The sequence below is a fragment of the Chiloscyllium punctatum genome, chromosome 1 (assembly GCF_047496795.1).
Source record: "Chiloscyllium punctatum isolate Juve2018m chromosome 1, sChiPun1.3, whole genome shotgun sequence".
In the NCBI taxonomy this organism is placed as follows: Eukaryota; Metazoa; Chordata; class Chondrichthyes; order Orectolobiformes; family Hemiscylliidae; genus Chiloscyllium; species Chiloscyllium punctatum.
This window is the reverse complement of record NC_092739.1, coordinates 33,627,399-33,652,329: the sequence shown is the minus strand read 5'-3', so window position 1 is coordinate 33,652,329 and position 24,931 is coordinate 33,627,399. Positions and strand designations below refer to the sequence as shown.

Below are 24,931 nucleotides of genomic sequence, written 5' to 3'. Positions count from 1 at the left end.
TCAACTCCAATATCTTGAACATTCATCTTTAACATGTTGAAAGGAACTTTTTCAGCATCCACTTACTCATTAAGCCTCATCAGATGTGAATAATTTAACACAAAATTGCAGTTGCACTGCCCGCAGGTTTTAATTTTGGACTATTATGAACACATTAATGGACTATTATATGCATGCTGTGTGCACATAGTTTTACAACAAGCCATCCACTGTGTACAAAGACTGGCTCATAGGTTGAGATCTGTCCAATGTCAATGGATCTCCCAAAGGTATTTCTGGTTGATTTGGTTAATAGCCTAGGCCCTATCTCACTTCTATTGAACATGAGCTAAGCACTGTACTTCTGAAAATTCAACCTTATAAATCAGATTTGCTGATTCTCAGCATTCTCATTCAAAACATATAAGCTTGTAATACTTATCAGCTGGTGCCATTGAGTGTAGCGCCAAATATTAACCAAACAGAATTGTTAATTTTTCAGGGAGATCCCTTTAACATGGGGACCTACATTTGATATCATGACAGACCATTTTGCCACATTCTAGCGATATTTTAATTCCAGTCTACTGTAACATTTACACAATTATCTGCCTGTTTTTAAGCATATGTGCATGTAAACACACACACACATGCACGCTTCATAGGCATTAACAAACAGTCAGAATGTTTCTCTCGTTTATTATGATAGGAAATTGTAGTCATACTTCTACTTGATCTTAATTCTTACTTCATTTGAAAAAGACTAGGATGACTCAAGTGTTTGGTCATTTAGTTTGGAATATTAAAACTGATATTTAACACCACAGGAGATTAACTAGTTATTATCGATTTCATTCAGAACTGAAAAAGTACAACTCATTGATTTCCTCATGTGTAACTATGATCTTCTGGAGCCTGTGTAAATGCCTCAGGGAACTGGAGAGGAATTTCTGAAAGTTTTTCCTAAATTGGTCACAGATTTAGTTGCCTTTCCTCAGAGATTATGTGACTGAGTTGTTAGAGCAGTGGGGGTGGTTGGCAGGGAATTGGCAAGTAAATAATGGGTAAGTTGTAAGGCTTCATCATATCTAGTGTGGTCTGGATGAATCAAGTAATCCTTTTTTTAATCTTTGTAAGCATCCATATGACATTCACATCTTCATTTATTCTTAATTAACTAAAAAGTGTTGTTTGGCATGTACAGTTTCAAATTATAAGTTGATTTCTTTTAATCTCAATTGTACTTTTTTGTTGCTGTGGGGGCTATTATGGCTTGCCAAAGTAACAAAAAATGACAAAATTTTGAAAGGTGAAATTAATAGAATACTGACCTTGCATTTTCTGCTTAAAGGCAGATCATTGGCAATAATTTATTGAATCATAGCTGTGTTACCCTAAACACCATTTTTAGTATCTGGGGTGTGGACACAAAAATACCAAAGGGCCCTGTTTACCGGCATGGTGGCCCCAGTGGTTAGCATTGCTGCCTCACAGCACTAGGGACCCAGGTTCGATTCCAGCCTTGAGTGACTGACTGTGTGGAGTTTGCACGTTCTCCCTGTGTCTGCTCTGGTTTCCTCCCACAGTCCAAAGATGTGCAGGTTAGGTGAATTGGCCATGCTGAATTGTCCGTGGTGTTCAGGGATGTATAGGTTAGGTGCATTAGTCAGGGGTAAATGTAAGATAATAGGGTAGAGGCATGTATCTGTGTGGGTTGGTGTGGGCTTGTTGGGCCAAAGGGCCTGTTTCCACACTGTAGGGATTCTCATTCTAAAACCCAAAGGGCTGTGGAAGAAGATAATGCAGTTGTTTTTTAAATGAGTTACCGGAACCAGTTGTATGTTATATTGACATTGTGGTCTTTTCAAGTGGTGAGGCACAACATTACACACCTCTGTTCTGTAGGTCTGTGTCCGGGACAGTTTTGACCAGTGATAGACATTTGATTTTTCAACCAGGACCAGTTATGTGTGCTCAGGTGTATGTGGTACAGTAACAATTTCTCCTCTGGTCCCTGGCCAATTGGCCACAGATTTGCTTTTGGACAATACAGTAGCAAAACAACCAGTCTGTGAAGGAGGGAAAACATCTCTCTCTCTCTCTCTCTCTCGCTGTGTCTCTGTAGCTCTCTGTCTCTCTCTCTGTCTCTCTCTCTCTGTCTCTCTCTGTCTCTCTCTGCCTGTGTGTCTCTCTCTGCCTGTGTCTCTCTCTCTCTCTCTCTCTCTCTCTGTCTGTGTCTCTCTGTCTGTGTGTCTCTCTCGCTCTCTCTCTGCCTGTCTCTCACTCTCTGCCTGTCTCTCTCTCTCTGCCTGTCTCTCTCTCTCTGCCTCTGTCTCTCTCTGCCTCTGTCTCTCTCTCTCTCTCTCTCTCTCTCCCCCCCCCTCTCTTTTCCTCTCCCCCCCCTCTCTTTTCCTCTCCCCCCCCTCTCTTTTCCTCTCCCCCCCCTCTCTTTTCCTCTCCCCCCCTCTCTTTTCCTCCCCCCCCTCTCTTTTCCTCCCCCCTCTCTTTTCCTCCTCCCCTCTCTTTTCCTCCTCCCCTCTTTTCCTCTTCCTCCCCCCTCCCCCCCTCTTCCCCCCCCCTCTTCCCCCCCCTCTCTTCCCCCCCCTCTTCCCCCCCCCCCCTCTTCCCCCCCCCTCTTCCCCCCCTTCCCCCCCTCTTTCCCCCCTCTTCCCCCCTCTTCCCCCCTCTCCTCTTCTCCTCTTCCCCCCCTCTTCCCCCCCCTCTTCCCCCCCCCTCTTCCCCCCCCCTCTTCCCCCCCCTCCTCTTCCCCCCCCTCCTCTTCCCCCCCCCTCCTCTTCCCCCCCCCTCCTCTTCCCCCCCCTCCTCTTCCCCCCCCTCCTCTTCCCCCCCCTCCTCTTCCCCCCCCTCTCCTCTTCCCCCCCTCTCCTCTTCCCCCCCCTCTCCTCTTCCCCCCCCTCTCCTCTTCCCCCCCCTCTCCTCTTCCCCCCCCTCTCCTCTTCCCCCCTCTCCTCTTTCCCCCCTCTCCTCTTTCCCCCCTCTCCTCTTCCCCCCCCTCTCCTCTTCCCCCCCTCTCCTCTTCCCCCCCCTCTCCTCTTCCCCCCCTCTCCTCTTCCCCCCCCCCCCTCTTCCCCCCCTCTCTCTCTCCCCCCCCTTTCCCTGTCTCTCTCTCTCTCTCTCTCTCTCTGTCTCTCTCTGTCTGTCTGTCTCTCTCTCTGTCTGTCTCTGTCTGTCTGTCTGTCTCCTCTCTCTCCTAGGAGCAGGAGTGGCCTGTCAGGTCTACCCCACCATTCAATAAGATCATGGCTGATCTTTTCATGGACTCAGGTCCATGTACCCGCCCACTCAACATAACTCTTGTTTCCTTTACCGTTCAACAATCTATCTATCTTTGCCTTAAAAACATTCAATGAGATAGCCTGAACTGTTTCTGTGGGCAGGTAATTCCACAGATTCAGAGCCCTTTGGGTGAAGAAGTTCCTCGTCAGCTCCATCCTAAATCTACTGCCCCTTATGTTGAGGCTGTGTCCCTTCATTCTCGTTTCACACACCAGTGGAAATATCCTTCTTGCTTCTATCTTATCTATTTCCTTAATAATTGTATATGTTTAAATAAGATCCCTCCAACAACACCCCCCCCCCCCCCCCCATTCTTCTCACTTCCAATGAGTATAGTCCCAGTCTGTTCAATCTCTCCTTACAAGCCAACCCTCTCAGCTCCTCCAGAATGAATCTAGTGAACCACCTCTGCACCCCCTTCAGTGCCAGTACATCCTTTATCAGGGTCGAGAGTGTGGTGCTGGCAAAGCACAGCAGGTAAGGCAGCATCCGAGGAGCAGGAAAATCAATGTTTCAGGCATAAACCCTTCATCAGGTGCCACTTTGATTAGTTTAAGAATAAAGAGTAAAATTATATAACTGAAAGAGAGACCACTTTCATTCCTCCAACATGAGCCCTCACGCGACTCACCAACGATACCTCCACCACATCCACTACCACGCTTGCTACTGCCTGCCTCGGATCCACCTATGTAAGGGTCACCACTCTTTATACGCCATCTCTTTGCTGCTGGCCCACCACACCGATGCTGGGCCCTGTACTGAACACACACACTCACCCTCACCGCGTCCCTCCCCCCCAAACCAATCAGGAGTCCCCAACTCTGCGGCCACAACCGCCTCTCCAACAATCATGAGTCCCAGCTCCTACAGCAACTGCAACCAGGTCTGCTTTTCAGGCTATACTGTCACCTTGCCAAGACTCCCACTCCAGCCACCCTCCCCCAAGATGTTGTCTGCTGCGGCTACTGCCGCCACCTCCAATTGTCAGGTGTTTTGCCCCCGCTGCCACAGCCACCAGTCATAAATGCTTAGGAGGACATCCTTGCTGCCACTGCCACCATCTCCAATTGCCTGAAGAGCCATGTCTGCTGCCATGCTTCTGACCACTGGGAGGCTGCCACCCTTCTGCACATGGCTTGCTCTTGTTGCTGTGACAATTCCGCCAATTAGCCCGCTGCACAAGGCTTTGAAAAAGAGCAAAACAAAAGAAAAAGAGCAGGAGTAAAAGTGTTTTTAAAAAAAAAAAGGAAAGAAAGCACATTGGGTTGGAGATGAGTTCCAAGCTCAAGAGTGCACTGCAGCCCTGCTGCTCTGCCGCCATCTTGAAATGAAACTATTTCAGACTTTTTTTTTGTCCCTTCCCCACCCATAATATGTGTCTTGTGTTTTTTTTTGTGTTTGTATCGTTTTGTTTTGTAAAACGAGGTGGATGTTAAGTCCTAGAAAGTTATGAATTAATCATTTGTGTTTCTTTTCGGCACTCAGTTAAAGCCATCTGTTTGTGATAAAAAGCTGTTTTCTTATTAGGTTAAAAACTCATCAGATTTTTATAATTTAAATCTGGCGTTGTCAGTCAGGTAAACTGGGGCTTTGGATAGTTTGATTAAATCTTGTCATATTTGTGGTAATTCCAGGAATAGCAGGGTTTATTTCTAGTGCACATCGCTGTCAGGCACCGAGTTAGGCAAGGCAGAGTTTTTGATTCTACCTCCATTGGAAATGGAAATAGAATCCTGTGTTGTTAATGTTAATCTGTTCTGTATGCTAACTGATACTCCCTCCCCCACAACAATACATATTTTTATGCAATGCCATTAGACAATATGTTAGTGTTGATTAGGGCAGCACAGTGGCTCAGTGGTTGATACAGATGCCTTGCAGGGAATGGGTTCAATTCCAGCCTTTGGTGATTGTCTGTGTGAACTTTGCATGTTCTCCCCGCTTGTGAGAGTTTCTTCTGGGTGCTCTGGTCTCCTCCCAGAGTCCCAAGTTGTGCAGGTTTACATAGATTAGCCATGCTAGTGTCCAGGAATGTGTAGGTTAGGCAGTTTAGCCATAGTAAATGTACAGTTATAGGATAGCGGGTTGGGTGCGATGCTCTTTGGAGGGTCATTGTGGACTCAATAGGCCAAATGGCCTGCTTTCATACTGTAGGGATTCTATGTTAATACTTTAACAAGATGAACCTTTGGCTTTGGGAGAGCATTCACTGAAACGAGTGGCCATAAAGTCCACTGCAGACATCTTAAGTGAGAGTAAAACCAGAATACAGCCACTATTGAGTTAATATGCAGGGTAGTATGTATGGATGATCAGACCACTGCCACAATGTTAACAGTTTCACCACTGAGTCAAAAGGTTTACATTTGCCCCCATTCCAGAAATCTTAATGACGGGAGATCCAGATTGTCAATTTTGAATACTGATTGATATTTAATTGGATATTTGTACCTTATGGATGTGCGTGCCCTCTTATTCTATTGTAAAACAAACAATAGTTCGGTTTTGTTAAAATTTTGTTAAGATTCTTCAGCACTTGCCACTTCACAACCTGCAAACTAAATAATTTCACAAACTGTCAAACTCTTCTGCAAAGCCAAGAACCACAAGTAGGAAGTCAATCAGCAGCTGACCTGAAAGTGGTTGATGATACCTTTAAATAAAGCTCGCGGGAGATCTTTCCCACTGTTGAATGCATGTTCAACTGTGCAAGGTTGAGAAACCGTGTGAGCTGGAGTGTTAAACTCCAAAATAGCATTGCTGGCATCAAATTAGATTACAACCTGATGTCATCATCTGCTTACTCAACATACTCCTATCACATTCTCCTTGTGCTTGCACTAATACCATTACCAAATTGGCATCACATGGACCAGATATGCATGTCATGCTGTAGATGTCAATTTGGAATCAAAATGGGCATCGATGGTGTCATGGAGCTGAATGTTTCAGCCCCAGTGTGCAGCTGAACTTGTGTGAATGTAATTGTTAACAATTGATTGTGCGGCTCAAAATTTTCTTTCATTTTATTTTAATGGAGTAAAATAAAATGTTGAATGTCAATGTGCTACTGTTATTCATTTTTTTGAAAGCAAGAATTAGTCTCAAAGTTTCAGCTTTTTTCTTCACTGGTGTTTTAATGATCTATTCAATTGCATCACTTCGATCACACCGATCATATGAAGGGCATGATTGTAAAGAAACTTTAAAAGGAAAATAATTCCTGTTTTGGTAAATTCACTGTCAGATGCTTATTATGTTCTCCTAGTTTGTAGAGATAACTAAGTTAGGACACGCATAGAGCAATTGCAGGTCTATGATGTTTTATGTTAAACTCAGCTTACATAGAGAATTAAGGAGGCTATTTGTTTGCTTGCATTAGGTTAAAGCTTTCTAATTGTTGATCTTTGGGATTACAAGACTGAAAGATTCTATGAAAAATATTATTTTACACTGGCACTGAGGACTTGTACCAAGGTTTTGTGAGTCACAAGATAATAATTCCCAGTGTGCAGCCAGTATTTTGGAGAAGCACACAGTTATAAGCAACTTCCATATTTGGGAATTAATCCCTGCTGTTGAAATAAACTTGTTCTTATATTCATGTCTGTAGATGTTCACTATAGAAAGAATCCAAGTGCCAAAGAGGATTGTGTTACTAATTATAAATAAGTATCACTATTTGCATTAAAGGTTGCCTATCTGCTATTTAAATAGAAAGCAGAATGTTTCAGTGGAAGTTTAAACAGTGCATACTATGTCAGATAATTTCAATATTTTCTTTGCACACTGTACATATCAGATTCTGCATTTTGAACATGTGGCTACAGTATTCTAGAATTGTTTAATTCATTTGTTCTTAGTGTAATTGTCATTTGAACTTATTTTACCCAACATGGAGGAAAGAGGTGAGAAGAAATAAAGACAATCAGATAAAAAGATAGAAATTGTTAAAGCAAAGTGCACTGGTTAGGTGCTATCATTAGTTAATGTACAGGTTTTCTTCCAGTGAACTGAAAATATCACCACCAAATTCTTCCTCTTTACTTCAAATGTTGATACCATATCTTAATAGTCCTTTCACCCAGAGGAGATAAAGTTGAAACCAAACTGCCATTTTTTTGCAGACTGGATTGTACACGATAGAACTAGATCTAAGGAACACCTAGTATTCTTTGTTGTATCTAGATTATTTTCTGTGAAATGCTATGCTTTAAAAGTTATTTAGTCAATCAATTCTCAAAAGCATGTTTTCAAATAAGACTTTTACAAATATTAGAGTGAGTTATTTTCTATTATGTTTGTACGTTTAATATTTATATAGCACCTTTCAAGCCCCAAGTCATCTCAAAGTATTTTTTAGTCGCTGAAATATTTTGGATCGTCACCACTATTATAGTGTAGGAAGTTTTCCTGATTATTGCATAATAGGTGCTAATAGCAGCTGTAAAATAATGATTAGATAAGCTGTTTTAGTGATATTAACAGAGTGACCGATATTGGCCAGGTACCAACGAGAGATCTCTTCCCCTGTTTAGCTCCAAAATTATGCATTGGCATCTTTTATATTCACATGAGATAAAGACAGGCATCTTGTTTAATGTCAAACAAACATGACCCCCCAGTTCGGTTTGTTGTGGTATCAAGAGTCCTGCGTAGTACAGCAGGGACGGAAGCTGCCAATTTGAAGACTATCTCCTGGTGGGTTTTATGAGTAGGCATACTGTCAACCTGAACGGGCTCAGAATCCTGATAAACTCGCCATCAGTTGTTTCTGTTTAATGAGAGCAGGATGATGATGAGTTTACCTTTTGTGACAAACCCTGTGGATGGTTTTCATGGTTCCTAATCATTATGCCCGTGATTTTCTGATGGAACACTAGCTTCACACAGGTTTCATGACTGTTGAAGACTGAAGATAGACTGTCCAAATACATTGAGGCTACAAATGAAAACTTGTGGCAGGGACCAGGGTGTAAGGTGGCTATTGTATGTTAAAACAAAAAGGTATATAATGATTTATTTGTTTTAAGTAATGTTTATATGAGGATAAAAATAGAGGCTGTATTGCTGAACAAAATTGTTACTAATGTTTTACAAAGGCAATTTATGAAGGCAAACTAAAATTTTAAAGAAGATTGTATAGAACAAAGAAAAGGCTGCTATAAAAGAAAAATAGCAGGGAATAAATACAGAACCTATTGTTGGGGCACTAAGAACTGCACCATCCAATATTTCTGGTTGACAAAAATTGAGATTGATTTAACTTTGCATGAGGCGGATTTGATGAGGTTGCTTTGTTTGAAGCTTTGGGGCACACTTTAGAGAATTGCACTGAGACCTGATTGTCAAAAGGAGCACTATCTATATGATACTGTATATTCTATGTAAGTCTGGGGACAGCTAGCAAAGTAAGAAAAACAAGCATTAAGGTAGTTGCCATGCAGTGGTACCATTTTTCAAGTATATTGTCCAAAGATGCATGTCACAAAGTGTTGCTAGTTAATGTGTTGCATTGTTACTGATCTTCTTCTTCGTCTTCTTCCAGAACACCTGAGATAAAGCAGGACCACATATGGTTTCTGGTCAGGAAAGGAATTGCCTTGATTGTTGGAAACGTATTTGTTTCACAGATTGGTGGACAGCACATTGACTTTTCATAGGGAAGTACGTTATAATGGAAAGTAAGTATATAGAATGTGCAGATGATCTAGCTTCAGGGCAGGTAGTTATTTTCTTCATGAGGGAACTGTCACTTCTTCAACTGGATGCACATCCTGAAGTGCTTCAAGTACACGTATCATGCTCAACCGAATGGGCCTCAAGAAGGTTCATTTTAATGATGAGATGTGCTACTTCATGCATGTTTGGACACGATATTGTTTACATGAACTCAATCTTATCCTTGATATCAAATTAAATTAGGACTTTATTCAACTGTATTTTATATTTTATGAAAGTCGCTGAATGTGACTACCTTGCAAATATTGGCAATGTATGCAGAGTTGCAAAGGGAGCTAACTATGCTATATACAGGCATAATTAGCCTCAAACCGGCCTGCACTCAGAATGAGAGAGAGGGAATAACATGAGCATAAAACTCATAAGGAAATCAATTGATGTATATTAGCACTGAGGGCCAGATAATATGAAGTTGTCACTGACTCAAAGGTCTGCTAGGTAGAAAATTAACACATAATGTGTATGATTTAATTCCGTACATATCACAGAGATGATATGGATTTTCCATGTATATAATTATAACATTTAATCTCTAGACATGAAAAAGGTTTGAAAAGATTCCTCAAGATAGAAGTTGTCAATAGTAATCCAAATCTCTGAAATTCATACATATTAGTGCTGTTCTTCAATCGCTCTTCTCCAGGTAATTTTTCACCTTTTTTTCCATAGGGCGAGTGGTTCACAAATTATGAAGTCTCTGACTTATTCATTCAATGCTGCAGCTTACAGCAACTAGTGAGGGAAAATAAATTGGTTTTCTTTAGGCATCAGGGATTTTCTACTGCAGAGACACCTCCCCTCCACCTTTAGCGGTCTGAAGGCTTCTACTAAAATCATTCACATCCAGAAGCTGTTCAGTGGTATAGGAACCAATCACATTGTTGTTGGCATGTTACTGGCTTTTGTCAATGACAACTGGTCACATCTCCATAAACCAATCAGCTACTTGTCGCAAGCCAAATCTCACTTTGCACACATCTACTGGTATCAGCCCATCTGCTGCCAATCTCTCTCTCTCTGCTTGAACAAAGCAGCAGAGTGAACACTGCTTATAATTAATTTCAGTAATTTGCTTTTAAAAATTAAGCGACTCCTTCCATAATCTTTGGTTTTAAAACAGTCATTTCTCCCCATTTCAGACCACAATCTAAAATACACAAAAATAAAAGATACAGTCTTTAGAGGCAGTTTTACCATTGTATATAAGTGTTAATTCACATTACCAGATATGCACAAAAGCATAAATATTACCTCATAATCTGTGTATTACAACTTAACTGGAGGCTTGGCTTCCTTCATACTGGATTTCTCTGTATGTTTTGCACAATTATCTACCTATGTTGTAGCCATCTGCAGTACCATCCTGTGTTATAAACATTTGTCCTAAATGTATTTTGCACAAATGTAGCTTGTCCTTATTTCACTGCATTGATTCTATATACAAGGCTCGGAAATGTAATTGTCTTTCCAAGCAGGACATGGGATTCTTCTAATTCCGTGCCTTAAGAAGATGTTTAACTTAGTGGGCCACCTGTGAACACCTAAAATGCTAAACCTCCCCTTGTCTCTTTAAATTGATTACAACTTTCTCATTGTTATACTGACAGCGTTTAGCACATGAAACCATGAAGGTCTAACTTGTCTTATTTTCTTGAAGCAAGCTGGATAAAGGTCTTTAAATTTCTTTCTGATACTCTCCTAATGTAGCATCAAAGTTCCCTTCCAGTCATGTCCTTTTCTCCACAATGCCTATCATTGTCCTTCCTCATTGCTACATATTCCTAGGTGGCTAGATGGAGACCATAACACTGCTATGTGTAAGATGTAAATCTTAGAGGAAGTGGTCTGCTGCACCAGATAATAGCCATTCATTGGATGTGAAATGCTTTGTACCATCTTAAGATATGATATAATTAATAATTATTTAATAGGTTCAAATTGTTCTCTGCAATGGCTATTTCATTCATGAATCTCCTTTTAATCTGAAACTTGGACCATTACCTGAAGTATCATGTCCAAAATTTCAATTAATCTTTAAATGCTTGTAATAACCGGAAAGGAGTATCATTTATTGTTGAACACCAATGTAGAGCCACTACTCATGGCATACATAGACTAGTCCCACCTTGGGGCAGACAGTTCTGAAGACCCATTCCTGAATCTGCTTTATAAAGGGTACTGGCGATGAGTTCCAGATGAGCAGGCCATTGCCTGTTAAAAAGGGAATTCATACTCAATGGGTTCCACAGGGAGATTAATTGGGAATTCTCCATGGACATTATAGGGATTATTACATTTCTTCCTGATGAAGCCCAAGGGATTCCCCTTGTTCCTGACACAAAAAAGGGCCTTGAACATCATGTTTCCCATGGTCCCATTCCTGTTGCTTTCCAGGTCTGGTCAGGGGGTGTATAATAGGTTGGTGAACTTCTTTTCCATGAAGACTATTGAAGAGTCACTGCAGGCACCTCATCCGCAGTGCGGTGTCTGATGAACCTTCTGTGGAGAGCTCCTGCCAGAGATTGTTGATTTATTTTAGTGATCTTCTCAGTTTTGACCATGTACCATATCAGTCTCAGTTGTTTTTAAGGATAACTCCTGGGAGCTGTTGAGACTGTTACTGAGTTTCCTTATGTGGGTAATATCTCCCCTAGTAATTTTGATACCTTAGAAAACTGTCAATTAAGTTCTGTTCCTTGGAGTCAGTGTCTATTTTTATGACTTCTCTACGATGTTGTGAAACCTAACCAAGGTACATTATCTATTTTAACTGGAATGTCCATTTTTCCCTTTTCAGCTCATTGCCAGCCTCAGAAAAACAACATAACACCTCCCAAAAACTGTTAAAACATCATCCAAATGACTGCTACACTGGGCATACCTTGGAGGATGCTACCTTCTCCGTTACCCCCTGAAAGATGGTACAAGCCAAAGATACCTCAAAGGATAAGCAAGTGTACTCATACAGTCCTTTGAGTGTTGATAGTGATGTCTTCCTGGATGATCTCTTAATTTCTAAACTGAGGTAGGAATAGCTCATGTTCAATTTGTAACGTGACACTCAGCCAATTTTTAAAATACGAGTCTTCTCTGCATGGCATAAGGTATATATCTAAATAGGAAACTATATTAACTGTCAACCACAATCCCACAGAAATGGACTGAGTTGTCAGATTATACAACTGGGACTACTCCTGTGGCCAATTTGGCAAATTGCACTGGGTGTGTGATGCCAAGCTCCTCTAGACATTCCAGTTCAGCCTCTACTTTCTCACATAGGGTACAAGGGACCAACCGTGACTTGAAGTGTTTAGGTCAGGCCTCTGAGTCAACATAGATCTTTGCCTTAGTGGCTTTTATCTTCCTGAGGCCCTCTTGGAACATATTGTTACACTTCCCAATGACTTAATATAGATCACCAGTGCCCATTTTAAAGATCTGTTACCAATCCATGCAGATTTTCTGTCGCCAGACCCTTCCCAAAAGATTGGGTCCTGGCCTTTGCACCACCATCGAGGGGAGTTGGTCTGTCAGTTGCACCTGCGGAACGTAGTGATCCCAATAATAAATAAGGGCTCCCCAGAGCATATTGCCAATCTAGCTTTGGTGTCTTGCAGGCCGAAAGGCAAAATGCTGCATTGGAGTTTCCTGAAAGTTTGTTCCAACAATAAATAAAGCAGTACCTGCAACTACCTCCAAATCCAGGAGGTTGCCATTTGCCTGGAGTTTTATCTTATTTGGGACCACTTTGGGAACAGTGATGCAATTTAACTGTATAAACTTCTCACCCTCAACTGCTTTATTCGTAAGTCCTACCCTGAGGTGACTTCGCCCTTCGGCCTAGGCAATATGTGTTTTGGCAGCCTTGTCTGGTGTGAACTCCATGATCACAACAGCAGCATGGAAATTCTTGCTTCTCACTGTATTGTGGAGAAACTTCCCAACCAACTCCAGAGCCCCTCAGTCTCTGACTCCAATCGCCCTTCCCTGGCAACAAACAGGAGCCACTGAAATCATCCATTGGGGATATAGCTCTGTGATATAGGAGTCACTCAAAGTTGAGGGTTGTATCATCTATAGACTGCTGAAGCTCCTGAACTCCTTTTTCTATGTTTTTACATGAAATGAGGGGCGGCACAGTGGCTTAGCGGTCAGTACTGTTGCCTCACAGCCCCAGGGACCCTGGGTCGATTCCAGCCTCGAGAGATTGTCTGTGTGGACTTTGCACATTCTCCCCTTATCTGCGTGGGTTTCTTCCCACAATCCAAAGATGTGCAGGTTAGGTGAATTGGCCATGCTAAATTGCCCATAATGTTCAGGGATGTGTAGGTGAGGTGCTTTGTCAAGGGTAAATGTAGAGTAATGGGTTTGGTTGGGACAGTCTTCGGGGGTTGGTGTGGACTGGTTTGGCCGAAGGGCTTGTTTCCACACTGAAGGGATTTCAATTCTAATTCTATGGCTTTCTTGAGGTCCAGATCTGAGTCAGCCAGTAGCTTCCTTTGGGTGTCAATATTAATTCCACAAAATAAGTGATCCCTCAACATTTCTGAAGTGTTGACCAATAATCAGAGTTCCGCCAATTTCTGCAGCTTTTTCAAGAATTCAGTGCAAGTCTATTTGCTGCGTTAAACCTGTAATGCTGCAATATAACCAGTGAAGTTATAGTGGTCTGTCACCATATCTATCAGTTTCTCAAAGGCTTTTGACTCTGGGGCTGCTGGATACATTAAACTGTTTATAATGCTGAAAGTCAGGGGTCCACAAGTGGTCAAGAGAATAATTTTTGGTTGGTGATCTCCAGTCTTTTTTGACTGTCAAAGTATTTCATCATTTCAGTATACTGTGGCCAATCCTCTATATATACACCATAAGGTTTCCAGTTTCCCATTTTCACCATACCCCCATTGTGATCTTACTGGGTTTGTTGAAAGCAAGGCTACCCAAAACTTTTTTTGACTCTCATCAATGTAATAACTCAGAAAGCCTGACTGGAAATGAATATTAGGCTGAGGTGGGTACTGCAAATGCTGGAGATTAGAGTCAGTATTAGAGTGGTGCTGGAAAAGCACAGCAGGTCAGGCAGCATCCAAGGAGCAGGAAAATCGACATTTTCGAAAATCGACATGGGCAAAAGCCATTCATCAGGATGAATGTGCCTGCTCCTTGGATGCTGCCTGACCTGCTGTGCTTTTCCAGCACCATCTAATCTGGAAAGGAATATTGTCTATTGTTCAATACTAAAACAGGGCCATTACTTGTGGTGTCAATAGGAGTGTCCCAGTTTGGAGCAGTCAGTTCTGCAGATCCATCTCTGGGTCTGCCTTTTTTTTTCCTGAATGGCTTTCCCATAACCAAATCACCTTGACGTTTTTCCTTTATTTATCTATCAGCTGTCACCCAACAAAATACCCATGCAGCCAATTAGATATTCATGCAAAGTCCATTTTCAGTGAGGGAGGGGTAGGAAAGCAGGAAGAGGATAAATCAAAATGGAGATGGATGGGAAAATAAAGCACTATCTGCTACAGTGCCCACCTCTCTCTAAAGGCATTGACAGCACTGGTGAATAGCTGATGCTTCCTCTCCAACAAAGCCTAGGCATGAACGTATAAAGGGTTCAAATGATGAGCTCTAACTGGGTAGATCATTACCTGTTACCCAGGGAATTCATAGTCATTGAGCTCCACAGGGGGATTAAATGGTGATACCCCATGGACATTGTTGGGATTGTCACAATGTTGTACATGCCTTCAATAGAGACCAAGAGATGTTCACCGCCTTACCTATCCCATCCAGAAAATGGGAATTTATGCCAGAACAGATTTAAAAGATCTGGCTTTATACTTAAGGCTTGACAAAGTTGTGGAAGTTGATATGAATAGCAAGACAAGGAAATATGCAGAACAATAAAAAAGTGGTCTATCCCTCAAGGTGTCTATAATACATCTTCCTTGAACATAGAGGTGACATTGTCTTCAACAGTAGAGCAAAATGGTCTCAGAGAGAATTTGTGGCTCATGTAACACTATACCTATTTCCTTTTCTATTGAAATCAATGCAGAAGAAATATTTCCATACAATATAAACTGACTGACTGGTCCCTGAGCAGCAATCATCAGCCACTGCTGCAGATAAATATCATCCCATTCTTACAGATTGGAAAGTGCCAAGATGTTTGGCACCCAGTCTGTCTTTTGGTAGATCTTCATGAAGCATGCGGTGGATAGATCATGTGATGTAAGTTCACCCAGAGTTCAGATATCTTGGCAGACATGAAGCTGTGATTTATACCCTGGAATGTCTTTTCTGTTACTACTGTTCCTTCAACATAAGCAAATAGACAGACTGAGAGTCTAACACACACCTTATAAGGTGAGCTATTGGTATCTGGATCTTTATCTAGGTTTGTCTTATGGTTTATTATTGAGAGAGATCAGAACAGTCAGTGTCACAGCCTATTAATCCACATATCTATAAACTATTCAAGCTACCAAGGATTTTTTTGGTTTCATTGATTTCTCAATGAGCCAATTTAAACTGTGTAGAAAATACAAGGACATAAGACAAAAATGAATTTCACCAGGTCGGTAGACAGGATGCACAACATGACATCACCAGGAAATGATTGTCATTGGCACACCATAGTCAACTAGCAGGCTATCTGCAGGCGCTGAGGCAGCTGTGCTAACCGCTGAACCACCATGCTGTCCCTATGGCCAACTGTAAAGGTTGGCAGCTCAGGAGACTCGGTACACATCTCTGAAAGTGGAATTTGCCTGACTGGGTATCAGTGGGGCAGCAGATATTTACCTTTTGTACTTGTGGTCTGTTCTGAATCTAAAACAAAATCCTTTTCCCTCAGTCTGCCACATCAAGGCTGACTACATTTAGCCAACAGCCTCTTCACATGGAAACAGCAATTTGATTCACCCACCATTAACAAAATGCTGATGGTTTGATAAAATAGCCCTTATTAAGATATTTGCATGTGAAGCAGGCTGTTCATCTCCTTTGGCAGGCAGCATGCTGAAAACTAGCCCTCGCCCTTTTCCTGATGTTGGGATGGGGGTACTAATCCATGTGATTTGTCACAATTTTACTGACCACTCTACTTCTTTTCTGCCTCCTGGAAGGTGATAAAACTTTGCCCAATTTTTTTTGATAGAATCTATTACATGTATTAACTAATACATGCACAAAGCAATTTAATAGCCCAAAGTCTCTGTTATAGAAGGTATTTTGAATCCAGTTACTCCAAATATCTGACATCATGCAAAATAAACACAGCAATGCCCACGGTTGTCACAAAGAGACTCAAATCTATGCTTCTGGTTAAAGGAAACACTGGGTACATACATAGTTGAGTTTCGCCTAAAAGGACGGCCAGCCAGGGAGGGAGATAAATATGCGGGTTTGATGCAGAATATCTCTGTGTAGGAGGCACATAACAAGTTAGTCTTGTAAGTTTTGAAGAAGGACCTGAAATGTTAATCTAATTTCTCTCCACAGATGCTGCCAGACTGCACGGTGGCTCAGTGTTTAGCACTGTTGCCTCATGGCACCAGGGACCCGGGTTCAATTCCCACCTCTGGCAACTGTCTGTGCGGAGTTTGCACATTCTCCCTGTGTCTGCATGGGTTTCCTCTGGGTGCTCCGGTTTCCTCCCACAGTCCAAAGATGTGCAGGTTAGGTGAATTGGCCATGTTAAATTGCCTGTAGTGTTAGGTGCATTAGTCGGGTAAATGTAGGGGAATGGGTCTGGGTAGGTTGCTTTTCGGAGGGTCGGTGTGGACGTCTTGGGCCGAAGGGCCTGTTTCCACACTGTAGGGAATCTAATTTTTAAAAAGAGTTTTTCTAGTAATTTCTGTTTTTTGTTAGTCTTGTAAGTACTGTGTTAATGTGACAAATTTCCACTAACCCTACTTATATTGAACGTGCACCCTATGTTGTAATCAAATGGTAGCCAATTAAAGTTGACAGGTGGGACACAGAGACAGGGAATCCAATTGAGGGACAGCTGGCAGCTCCTTTGAGAGATGTAACTGCTGTTGCGGGTCTAACTGAGGCTGCTTACTCTAAGTTCTCTGATATCTTGCCCTGCCTTTGGAGTCTTCTCTTTTCAGTTGTATCCAATGGACTATGTTTTTAACTATAGGATTTTGCACCGGAAGGTTTTTCCCCTCGCTGCCAACATGCTTTATCTTGTGCTGTAAGCCATTTCAGCTACCTGTGTTTTGAGATATTGATCTAGAGTATCTCTAGGCTGTGACTGTCAAGGCTGTTTCATTCCTGATGTACTATAATACACCTTTTACTCATTGCCGGTTATTAAGTACAGCTCTGCTGTATAGTACCTCTCAATTTGCTCCTTCTGGTCTGATGTTTTCTTTCCTAACGAGTCATGTCATCAGTTACAACTTCATCATTTACTTAAATTTCTTTATATTAGTGTAAATTTAGTGCTCTGTACCTAATCTTAAATTGGTAACTATATCCAAATTCAAATTTTTTGTAAATGGTATAAAATATTTTTAAGTCAGCAAATACTTATAAAATATCCTACGTACATATTTATAGCTCACTCATTTGTTTATCATCTCAACACAAAACTTGTAAGTCAAGGTTTTGATGAGAGAGTATTTGGTAAAATTTTCTGATTTGGCGATTTATGAAGCATTATCTGTCATTTTCATCATAACGAAACTTGAAAAGAGACAATAGTGTGTTTAATGTGACTTATGTCTGTGTACTGTGCAGTTACAAAGAAAAGCAGGTCAGGATGATCCAGCTGACCACGGCACCATGGTGCAGAAGGCCATTCAAAAGGGGGGAGCAAAAAGACAAGTAGTTGTTATAGGGGATTCTATAATTAGAGGGACAGATAGTATCCTTTGTAAGCCGGATCAGGGGTCCCGCATGGTGTGTTGCCTGCCCGCTGCCAGGGTGCGGGACATCTTCGATCGGCTTGAAAGGATATTGGAGCGGGAGGGGGAGGATCCAGTTGTTGTGGTACATGTTGGGACTAACAACATAGGCAGAGCTAGGGTGGAGGACCTGTTTGGGGATTATCAAGCACTAGGAAGGAAATTGAAGTACAGGTCCTCAAGGGTCATAATCTCCGGATTACTGCCCGAGCCACGTGTCAATTGGCATAAGGATAAGAAAATTAGGGAAGTAAACACGTGGCTAAGGGATTGGTGTGGGAAAGAGGGATTCCATTTCATGGGGCATTGGCATCAGTTTTGGAACAGGGGGGATCTGTACTGTTGGGACAGTCTCCACCTGAACTGATCTGGTACCAACATTCTAGCGAAGAGGATAAATAGGGTGGTCAGTAGGACTTTAAACTTCTGAGTTGGGGGGGAGGGGGAAGGGAAAGTGAAAGCGACAGGGAGTATGGAGTTAAATGGAAAGATAAGCAGGAGGATAGCATGTATGTGGGTGGATTTAACCTTGAGGCAGATTAGGAATGCAACAAAAAGGAAGGATAATTTAGGACATCTTATGTCTTCCAATATCTCTAATGATAAGAATGTTAGCATTAAGGCACTTTACCTGAATGCTCGTAGCATTCGTAACAAAGTAGATGAACTAAAAGCACAGATCATCGTGAATGATTATGATATAGTAGGCATCACAGAGACATGGTTGCAGGGGGTTCAGGACTTGCAAGTGAACATCCAAGGATTGACAACTTATCGAAAAGACAGGGAGGTGGGCAGAGGGGGTGGGGTGGCCTTGTGAGTTAAGAACAAAATTAAATCTATGGCACTGAATAACATAGGGTTGGATGATGTGCAGTCTGTGTGGGTGGAATTGAGGAACCACAAAGACAAAAAACCATAATGGGAGTTATGTACAGACCTCCTAACAGAGGTCAGGACCAGAGGCGCAACATGTACCAGGAAATAGAAAAGGCATGTCAGAAAGGCAAGGACACGGTGATCATGGGGGGGCTTCAATATGCAGGTGGACTGGGTAAATAATGTTGCCAGTGGATCCAAAGAAAGGCAATTCTTGGAATGCTTACAGTAATATTTTTTGGAACAGCTTGTCATGGAGCCCACAAGGGAGCAAGCTATTTTGGACCTAGTCCTATGTAATGAATCAGACTTTATAAAAGATCTTAAAGTAAGGGAACACTTAGGAAGCAGCGATCATAATATGGTAGAGTTCAGTCTGCAGTTTGAAAGAGAGAAGGCAAAATCGGATGTAATGGTGTTACAGTTAAATAAAGGTAATTATGAGGGCATGAGAGAGGAACTGACAAAAATAGACTGGAAGCAGAGCCTAGCAGGGAAGACAGTAGAGCAAAAATGGCAGGAGTTTGTGGGTATAATTGAGGACACAGTACAGAGGTTCATCCCCAAGAAAAGAAAGATTATCTGGGGAGGGATTAGACAGCCATGGCTGACAAAGGAAGTCAGGAAATGTATCAAAGAAAAAGAGAGATCCTATAAAGTGGCCAAGAGCAGTGGGAAATTAGAATATTGGGAGGGCTACAAAAACAAACAGAGGATAACAAAGAGAGTAATAAGAAAGGAGAGGATCAAATATGAAGGTAGGCTAGCCAGTAATATTAGAAATGATAGTAAAAGTTTCTTTCAATACATAAGAAACAAAGGACAGGCAAAAGTCGACATTGGGCCATTTCAAACTGATGCTGAAAGGCTAGTGATGGGAAATAAGGAAATAGCTGGAGAACTTAATAAGTACTTTGCGTCAGTCTTCACAGTGGAAGACATGAGTAATATCCCAACAATTAAAAGGAGTCAGGGGGCTGAGTTGAGTATGGTTGCCATTACAAAAGAGATAGTGCTAGAAAAGCTAAAAGGTCTTAAAATTGACAAATCTCCTGGCCCCGATGGGCTACATCCTAGAGTTCTGATGAAATAGCGGAGGCATTGGTTGAGATCTTTCAAAAGTCACTGGAATCAGGGAAAGTCCCGGATGATTGGAAGACCGCTGTTGTAACCCTATTGTTCAAGAAAGGATCAAGACAAAAGATGGAAAATTATAGGCCAATTAGCCGAACCTCGGTTGTTGGTAAAATTCTAGAATCCATCGTTAGGGATGAGGTTTCTAAGTTCTTGGAAGAGCAGGGTCGGATTAGAACAAGTCAACATGGATTTAGTAAGGGGAGGTCGTGCCTGACAAACCTGTTAGAATTCATTGAAGAGGTGACAGGTAGGTTAGACCAGGGAAACCCAGTGGATGTGGCCTTTGATAAGGTGCCACATGGGAGGCTGCTGAGTAAGGTGAGGGCCCGTGGTGTTCAAGGTGAGCTACTGGCATGGATTGAGATTAGCTGTCTGACAGAAGGCAGAGAGTTGGGATAAGAGGTTCTTTTTTGGAATGGCAGCCAGTGACAAGCGGTGTCCCACAGGGTTCAGTGTTGGGGCCGCAGCTGTTCACATTATATATAAATGATCTGGATGAAGGGATTGGGGGCATTCTAGCGAAGTTTGCCAATGATACAAAGTTAGGTGGACAGGCAGGTGGTACTGAGGAGGTAGGGAGGCTGCAGAAGGATCTAGACAGTTTAGGAGAGTAGTCCAGAAAATGGCTGATGAAGTTCAATGTGAGCAAATGCGAGGTCTTGCACTTTGGGAAAAAAGATTACAAGCATGGACTACTTTCTAAACGGTGAGAAAATTCATAAAGCCAAGGTACAAAGGGATCTGGGAGTGCTAGTCGAGGATTCTCTAAAGGTAAACATGCAGGTTGAATCTGTGATTAAGAAAGCGAATGCAATGTTGTCTCTTATCTCAAGAGGGTTGGAATATAAAAGCAGTGATGTGCTACTGAGACTTTATAAAGCTCTGGTTAGGCCCCATTTGGAGTACTGTGTCCAGTTTTGGGCCCCACACCTCAGGAGGGACATACTGGCACTGGAGCGTGTCCAACGGAGATTCACACGGATGTTCCCTGGAATGGTAGGTCTAACATACGAGGAACGGCTGAGGATCCTGGGATTGTACTCATTGGAATTTAGAAGGTTAAGGGGAGATCTAATAGAAACTTACAAGATAATACATGGCTTGGAAAAGGTGGACGCTAAGAAATTGTTTCCATTAGGTGGGGAGACTAGGACCTGTGGGCACAGACTTAAAATTAGAGAGGGTCAATTCAGAACAGGAATATGGAGACATTTCTTCAGCCAGAGAGTGGTGGGCCTGTGGAATTCATTGCCGCGGAGTGCAGTGGAGGCCGGGACACTAAATGTCTTCAAGGCAGAGATTGATAAATTCTTGATATTACAAGGAATTAAGGGCTACGGGGAGAATGCGGGTAAGTGGAGTTGAAATGCCCATCAGCCATGATTAAATGGCGGAGTGGACTTGATGGGCTAAATAGCCTTACTTCCACTCCTATGTCTTATGGTCTTATGCAGCATCCAAGGAGCAGGAGAATCGACGTTTTGGGCATAAGCCCTTCTCCTGCTCCTTGGATGCTGCCTGACCTGCTGCGCTTTTCCAGCAACACATTTTTTTCAGCTCTGATCTCCAGCATCTGCAGTCCTCACTTTCTCCTAGTTACAAAGACATACAAATAGTGCATCAGATGCATTCTAATGAAGGTGGTGAATGTGAAGCCTGCATCTTTCATCTATTTTTCTTTCAGTTTTGTAACTTTTACAATAAGAGTTGTTTTGAGGAATAGTAAAATCTGCTGGGCCCGCATGAAGTTCTTGTTTAACAATTATAGAGACCAGACGTGGGATTTTGAAAGTTGCAACGATACAAAAGATTCACTAGGTGTCAGACTTTGTGAACAGTTGTTCTTTCCCATTTTCTCGATAGTTAGTTTGGTAAGCATTGCCAACATTTTTCATTACTGGTTGGTCTATTTAACCAGATTTCTTTATAAAAGTAGACACTGATATCTTACCACACTGGCATTGAAAAATAATACTGTTAATGATAAATTTAAAATAACATGTAAAAGCTGCAAAATTAAAGTAAAAGATTGTTTCTTCTTGAACTGTAATCTTAATTCAAATTAAATACTAGAAATATGAGAATTTCAAATTCTTTATTAACAGATTGCAAGTGCAAAGCATTTCACTATATTTTATTCAACACAAAATAATAGTAAAACATATTTAACAGCATAGATCATCATGCTGGGCCATTAATTCTTATGATTGTATCTTCCAAGTAACGGACTTTAAGACTGGCAGCAACCGATAAGGTTTACATCACTGGAACTATTCAGGCAGTGCATATATAGGATAGTACAAAATGATTAGCAAGGTAAAACAGTAAGATATTATTTATCAGTAAATAATTTTTCAAGTATTAAATCCAATCTGCTGTGAACAGTCGTTATTTTGACCATCTGTGGTGCATTAGATTTTAGGGCAGGATAAGTTTTTGCACAGCTTTCTGCTGTCACTTTTGAACTGAAAGTTTACTATGAAACAAAAACTTAAGTACTTATGTTCATTAATCTATATTTATCAGCCCTCTTCAATGCTGACATTTTTTTCTGAAATTGAATTGTGTGCGGTCATTTAATGTTTGATAATCCCTTCCATGCTTCTTAACTGTATGGTTTAATCAAAACCAGATCCTTGCAATTGCCCAATTTAAGACTCCACATTAATTCACCTACAGCAAAAAAAAGGACAGCCCACAGATGATAATCTGTTCTACAAACAGATGTAACAGGAAGTTATTTTAAGATTTTAGCTGATAATACTATTTTCATTTTATAGTTAATTTTCTGAAGTAATCTACTTTCATTGTTTCAATGTAGGAAAATTCTTTTTGAAGTGAAATAAGACGATTACCATCGTCACTATCAGGCTTTTATGATCAGTCGCCTTATCGGTAGAATTTTGAAATTTGCTATTTCATGTACAGTACAGGATTGAAGATCAGATTATCATAGAATGTGCTGGAAAAGTGTCACAGTTCAACATTTGTAAGAGAGTTCCAAAAGTACAACATGTAATTCTGTGAAGCCCACAAGAGTTTAAGAAATGCAGATGATAATCTCAAAGTCGTTATCTAATTTCTGCAACTATGTTCAAGACATTTCAGGAGGTTATTTTGGAATGTTCTGCCTTTGGTGAACATTTTGTACCCCTCATTTAAATTATTCAGCTTACCTTTGAAATCTGTAATGGCTGCTTGTGCTCCTTGCCACCTTGCAGTCTGAATCCCCAGGGTGCTCCACCACTGATTGTGACACAGATGTAATCCCCAATGCCCATGGATGTGAATTTGTATAGATCTTCCTCTCTCTGGAACTGGTGAACTTCTAAGATGGAGCTTAGGTCAGAGTGAAACTGCTTTCTAGTTTGTAGATACAGCTCAGTTGTCTGAGAAAAGGCAGTCACTCAGCACAGTTACCAGCCACTTACAGCACCACAGTACAATGTACGTCAGAGGCTGCAGCTCAGCCCCATCAAAAGAAAGTTATCCAGAAAGCTGAGCACACAAGAGACATACTGCAACAAATCAGTGACCAGCTCAAGATAAACAAGAGGAGGAAATGTAAGGTAAAAAAAAGCAAGCAGTTACTATTTCCAAACTGAAAACAGTTTGCTATTCCAAAACAGAAGACAGGCAGCCCTGCCCATTCAAAAATAAACTCCTCCCACCTCTTAAAAATACAAAAAATCAGTTCAACTGAAACTGTTTGGAAAAGTATCCAGAAAATTATATAGCAAAGAGATAGCAGGGAGCTTCCGTGATATTTAAAATATATGTATGAAGATTGTACAGTGAGGGGTAAAAAAGAGAGCTGGGTACTATTTTCGTAATCTGCAGCAATTTGAAAACCATGTCCAGCTGCTAAAACTATATTGAGAGAGATTGGTTAGGACTGTTGTTGTTTGAGGAGTTCTTCCCTTCATAACTTACATAGAATGTCAGGTGAGTTAAATCTAGGTGAGTTTTGATCATTTATGAAAGTCAAATCAAAGCCCCTATCCCCACTGTAAACACTACAATGCAATTTGAGTTTAGTTCTGGTAAAATGTGGAAGGTTTCTGGTGTGTTCTTAGCAGCATCAGGGACATTACAATCAATTTCAGACTCTTTAGGCTGAAGAGCAGAAAACCTCGCCAAGTTAGCCTGCTGCTGATTACGATTGAATGATTCATGCTGGAAAGCAAGCATATTTTGCATTAGTTAAGAATGTCAGCCCAGACCTGGTGCCCTCTCAGTCAAATAACCGGATACCTCTCAATTCTCTATGGCTTTTCAATGAATATGCTTCATGTACCTGAGGGTGGGTGGCACCTGTGAAAATTTATGCTTTTCTTGTACAGTGAACACGGTCAGGTGAGGAGATGGGAAGAAAAGGCAAAAGATCATATGATTGAAAGTGACTGATGCTAATAAAGCACTGACAGAAAATGCTGGAGTTCTGTGGCTTCTTGGCAAAATACTGACATGCAAATTTGCATTTTTATAAATTAAAGACTCAAAATTAGTACAAATTTATGGTTGTGTGAGAACGAATGGCTAGGAATGTTAATTAGGTTAGAAAAGATGGAAACAAAGAAATGTAAGGATTTACAAACTACTTTCTGAAAGGTCAAGCCAAAATGGAAAAGTGAAATTAGCTGACATTCATTGTTCAATTCTGTCCAAGAGCACTCACTTGTCAAACTGACTCATTTCCTAAATACAAAAATGGATGAGACAATCAGGTTAGTACAAAACATGGACAGCGAATCAGCAATGATCGAATTCTAGGGACAGTTAGTTGTTCTATGATGCGATGGTTACATTCTTGCACTATAGAAAATTGCGCTTTAGAAATAGTGCTTAAAGTGTTTACGATGTAATTGCTTTACAGCCAACACAAGTTTTAAAAGTTTGCGCTTTAGAAACAGTGTCCCCGATTCGTCAAATGAATTTGCACTGACAAAACACACATTATAACAGAACAA

At 41.3% G+C, this 24,931-nt stretch overlaps 1 protein-coding gene across 2 annotated transcripts in view; it reads right to left on the bottom strand.

Moving 5' to 3' along the window:
* Positions 1-23,543, bottom strand: part of LOC140490881 (synaptopodin-2-like) — a 130,173-nt gene extending 106,630 nt beyond the window's left edge. Inside the window, exon 1 of one of the 2 annotated variants that reach the window (XM_072589159.1) lies at positions 23,138-23,543. In XM_072589159.1, the coding sequence (XP_072445260.1) occupies positions 23,138-23,242 (105 nt within the window). In that variant the 5' untranslated portion in view covers positions 23,243-23,543. The remainder of the gene's footprint in view (positions 1-23,137) is intronic. The other variant, XM_072589150.1, reaches the window with a different exon arrangement.
* Positions 23,544-24,931: the final 1,388 nt, after the last annotated feature.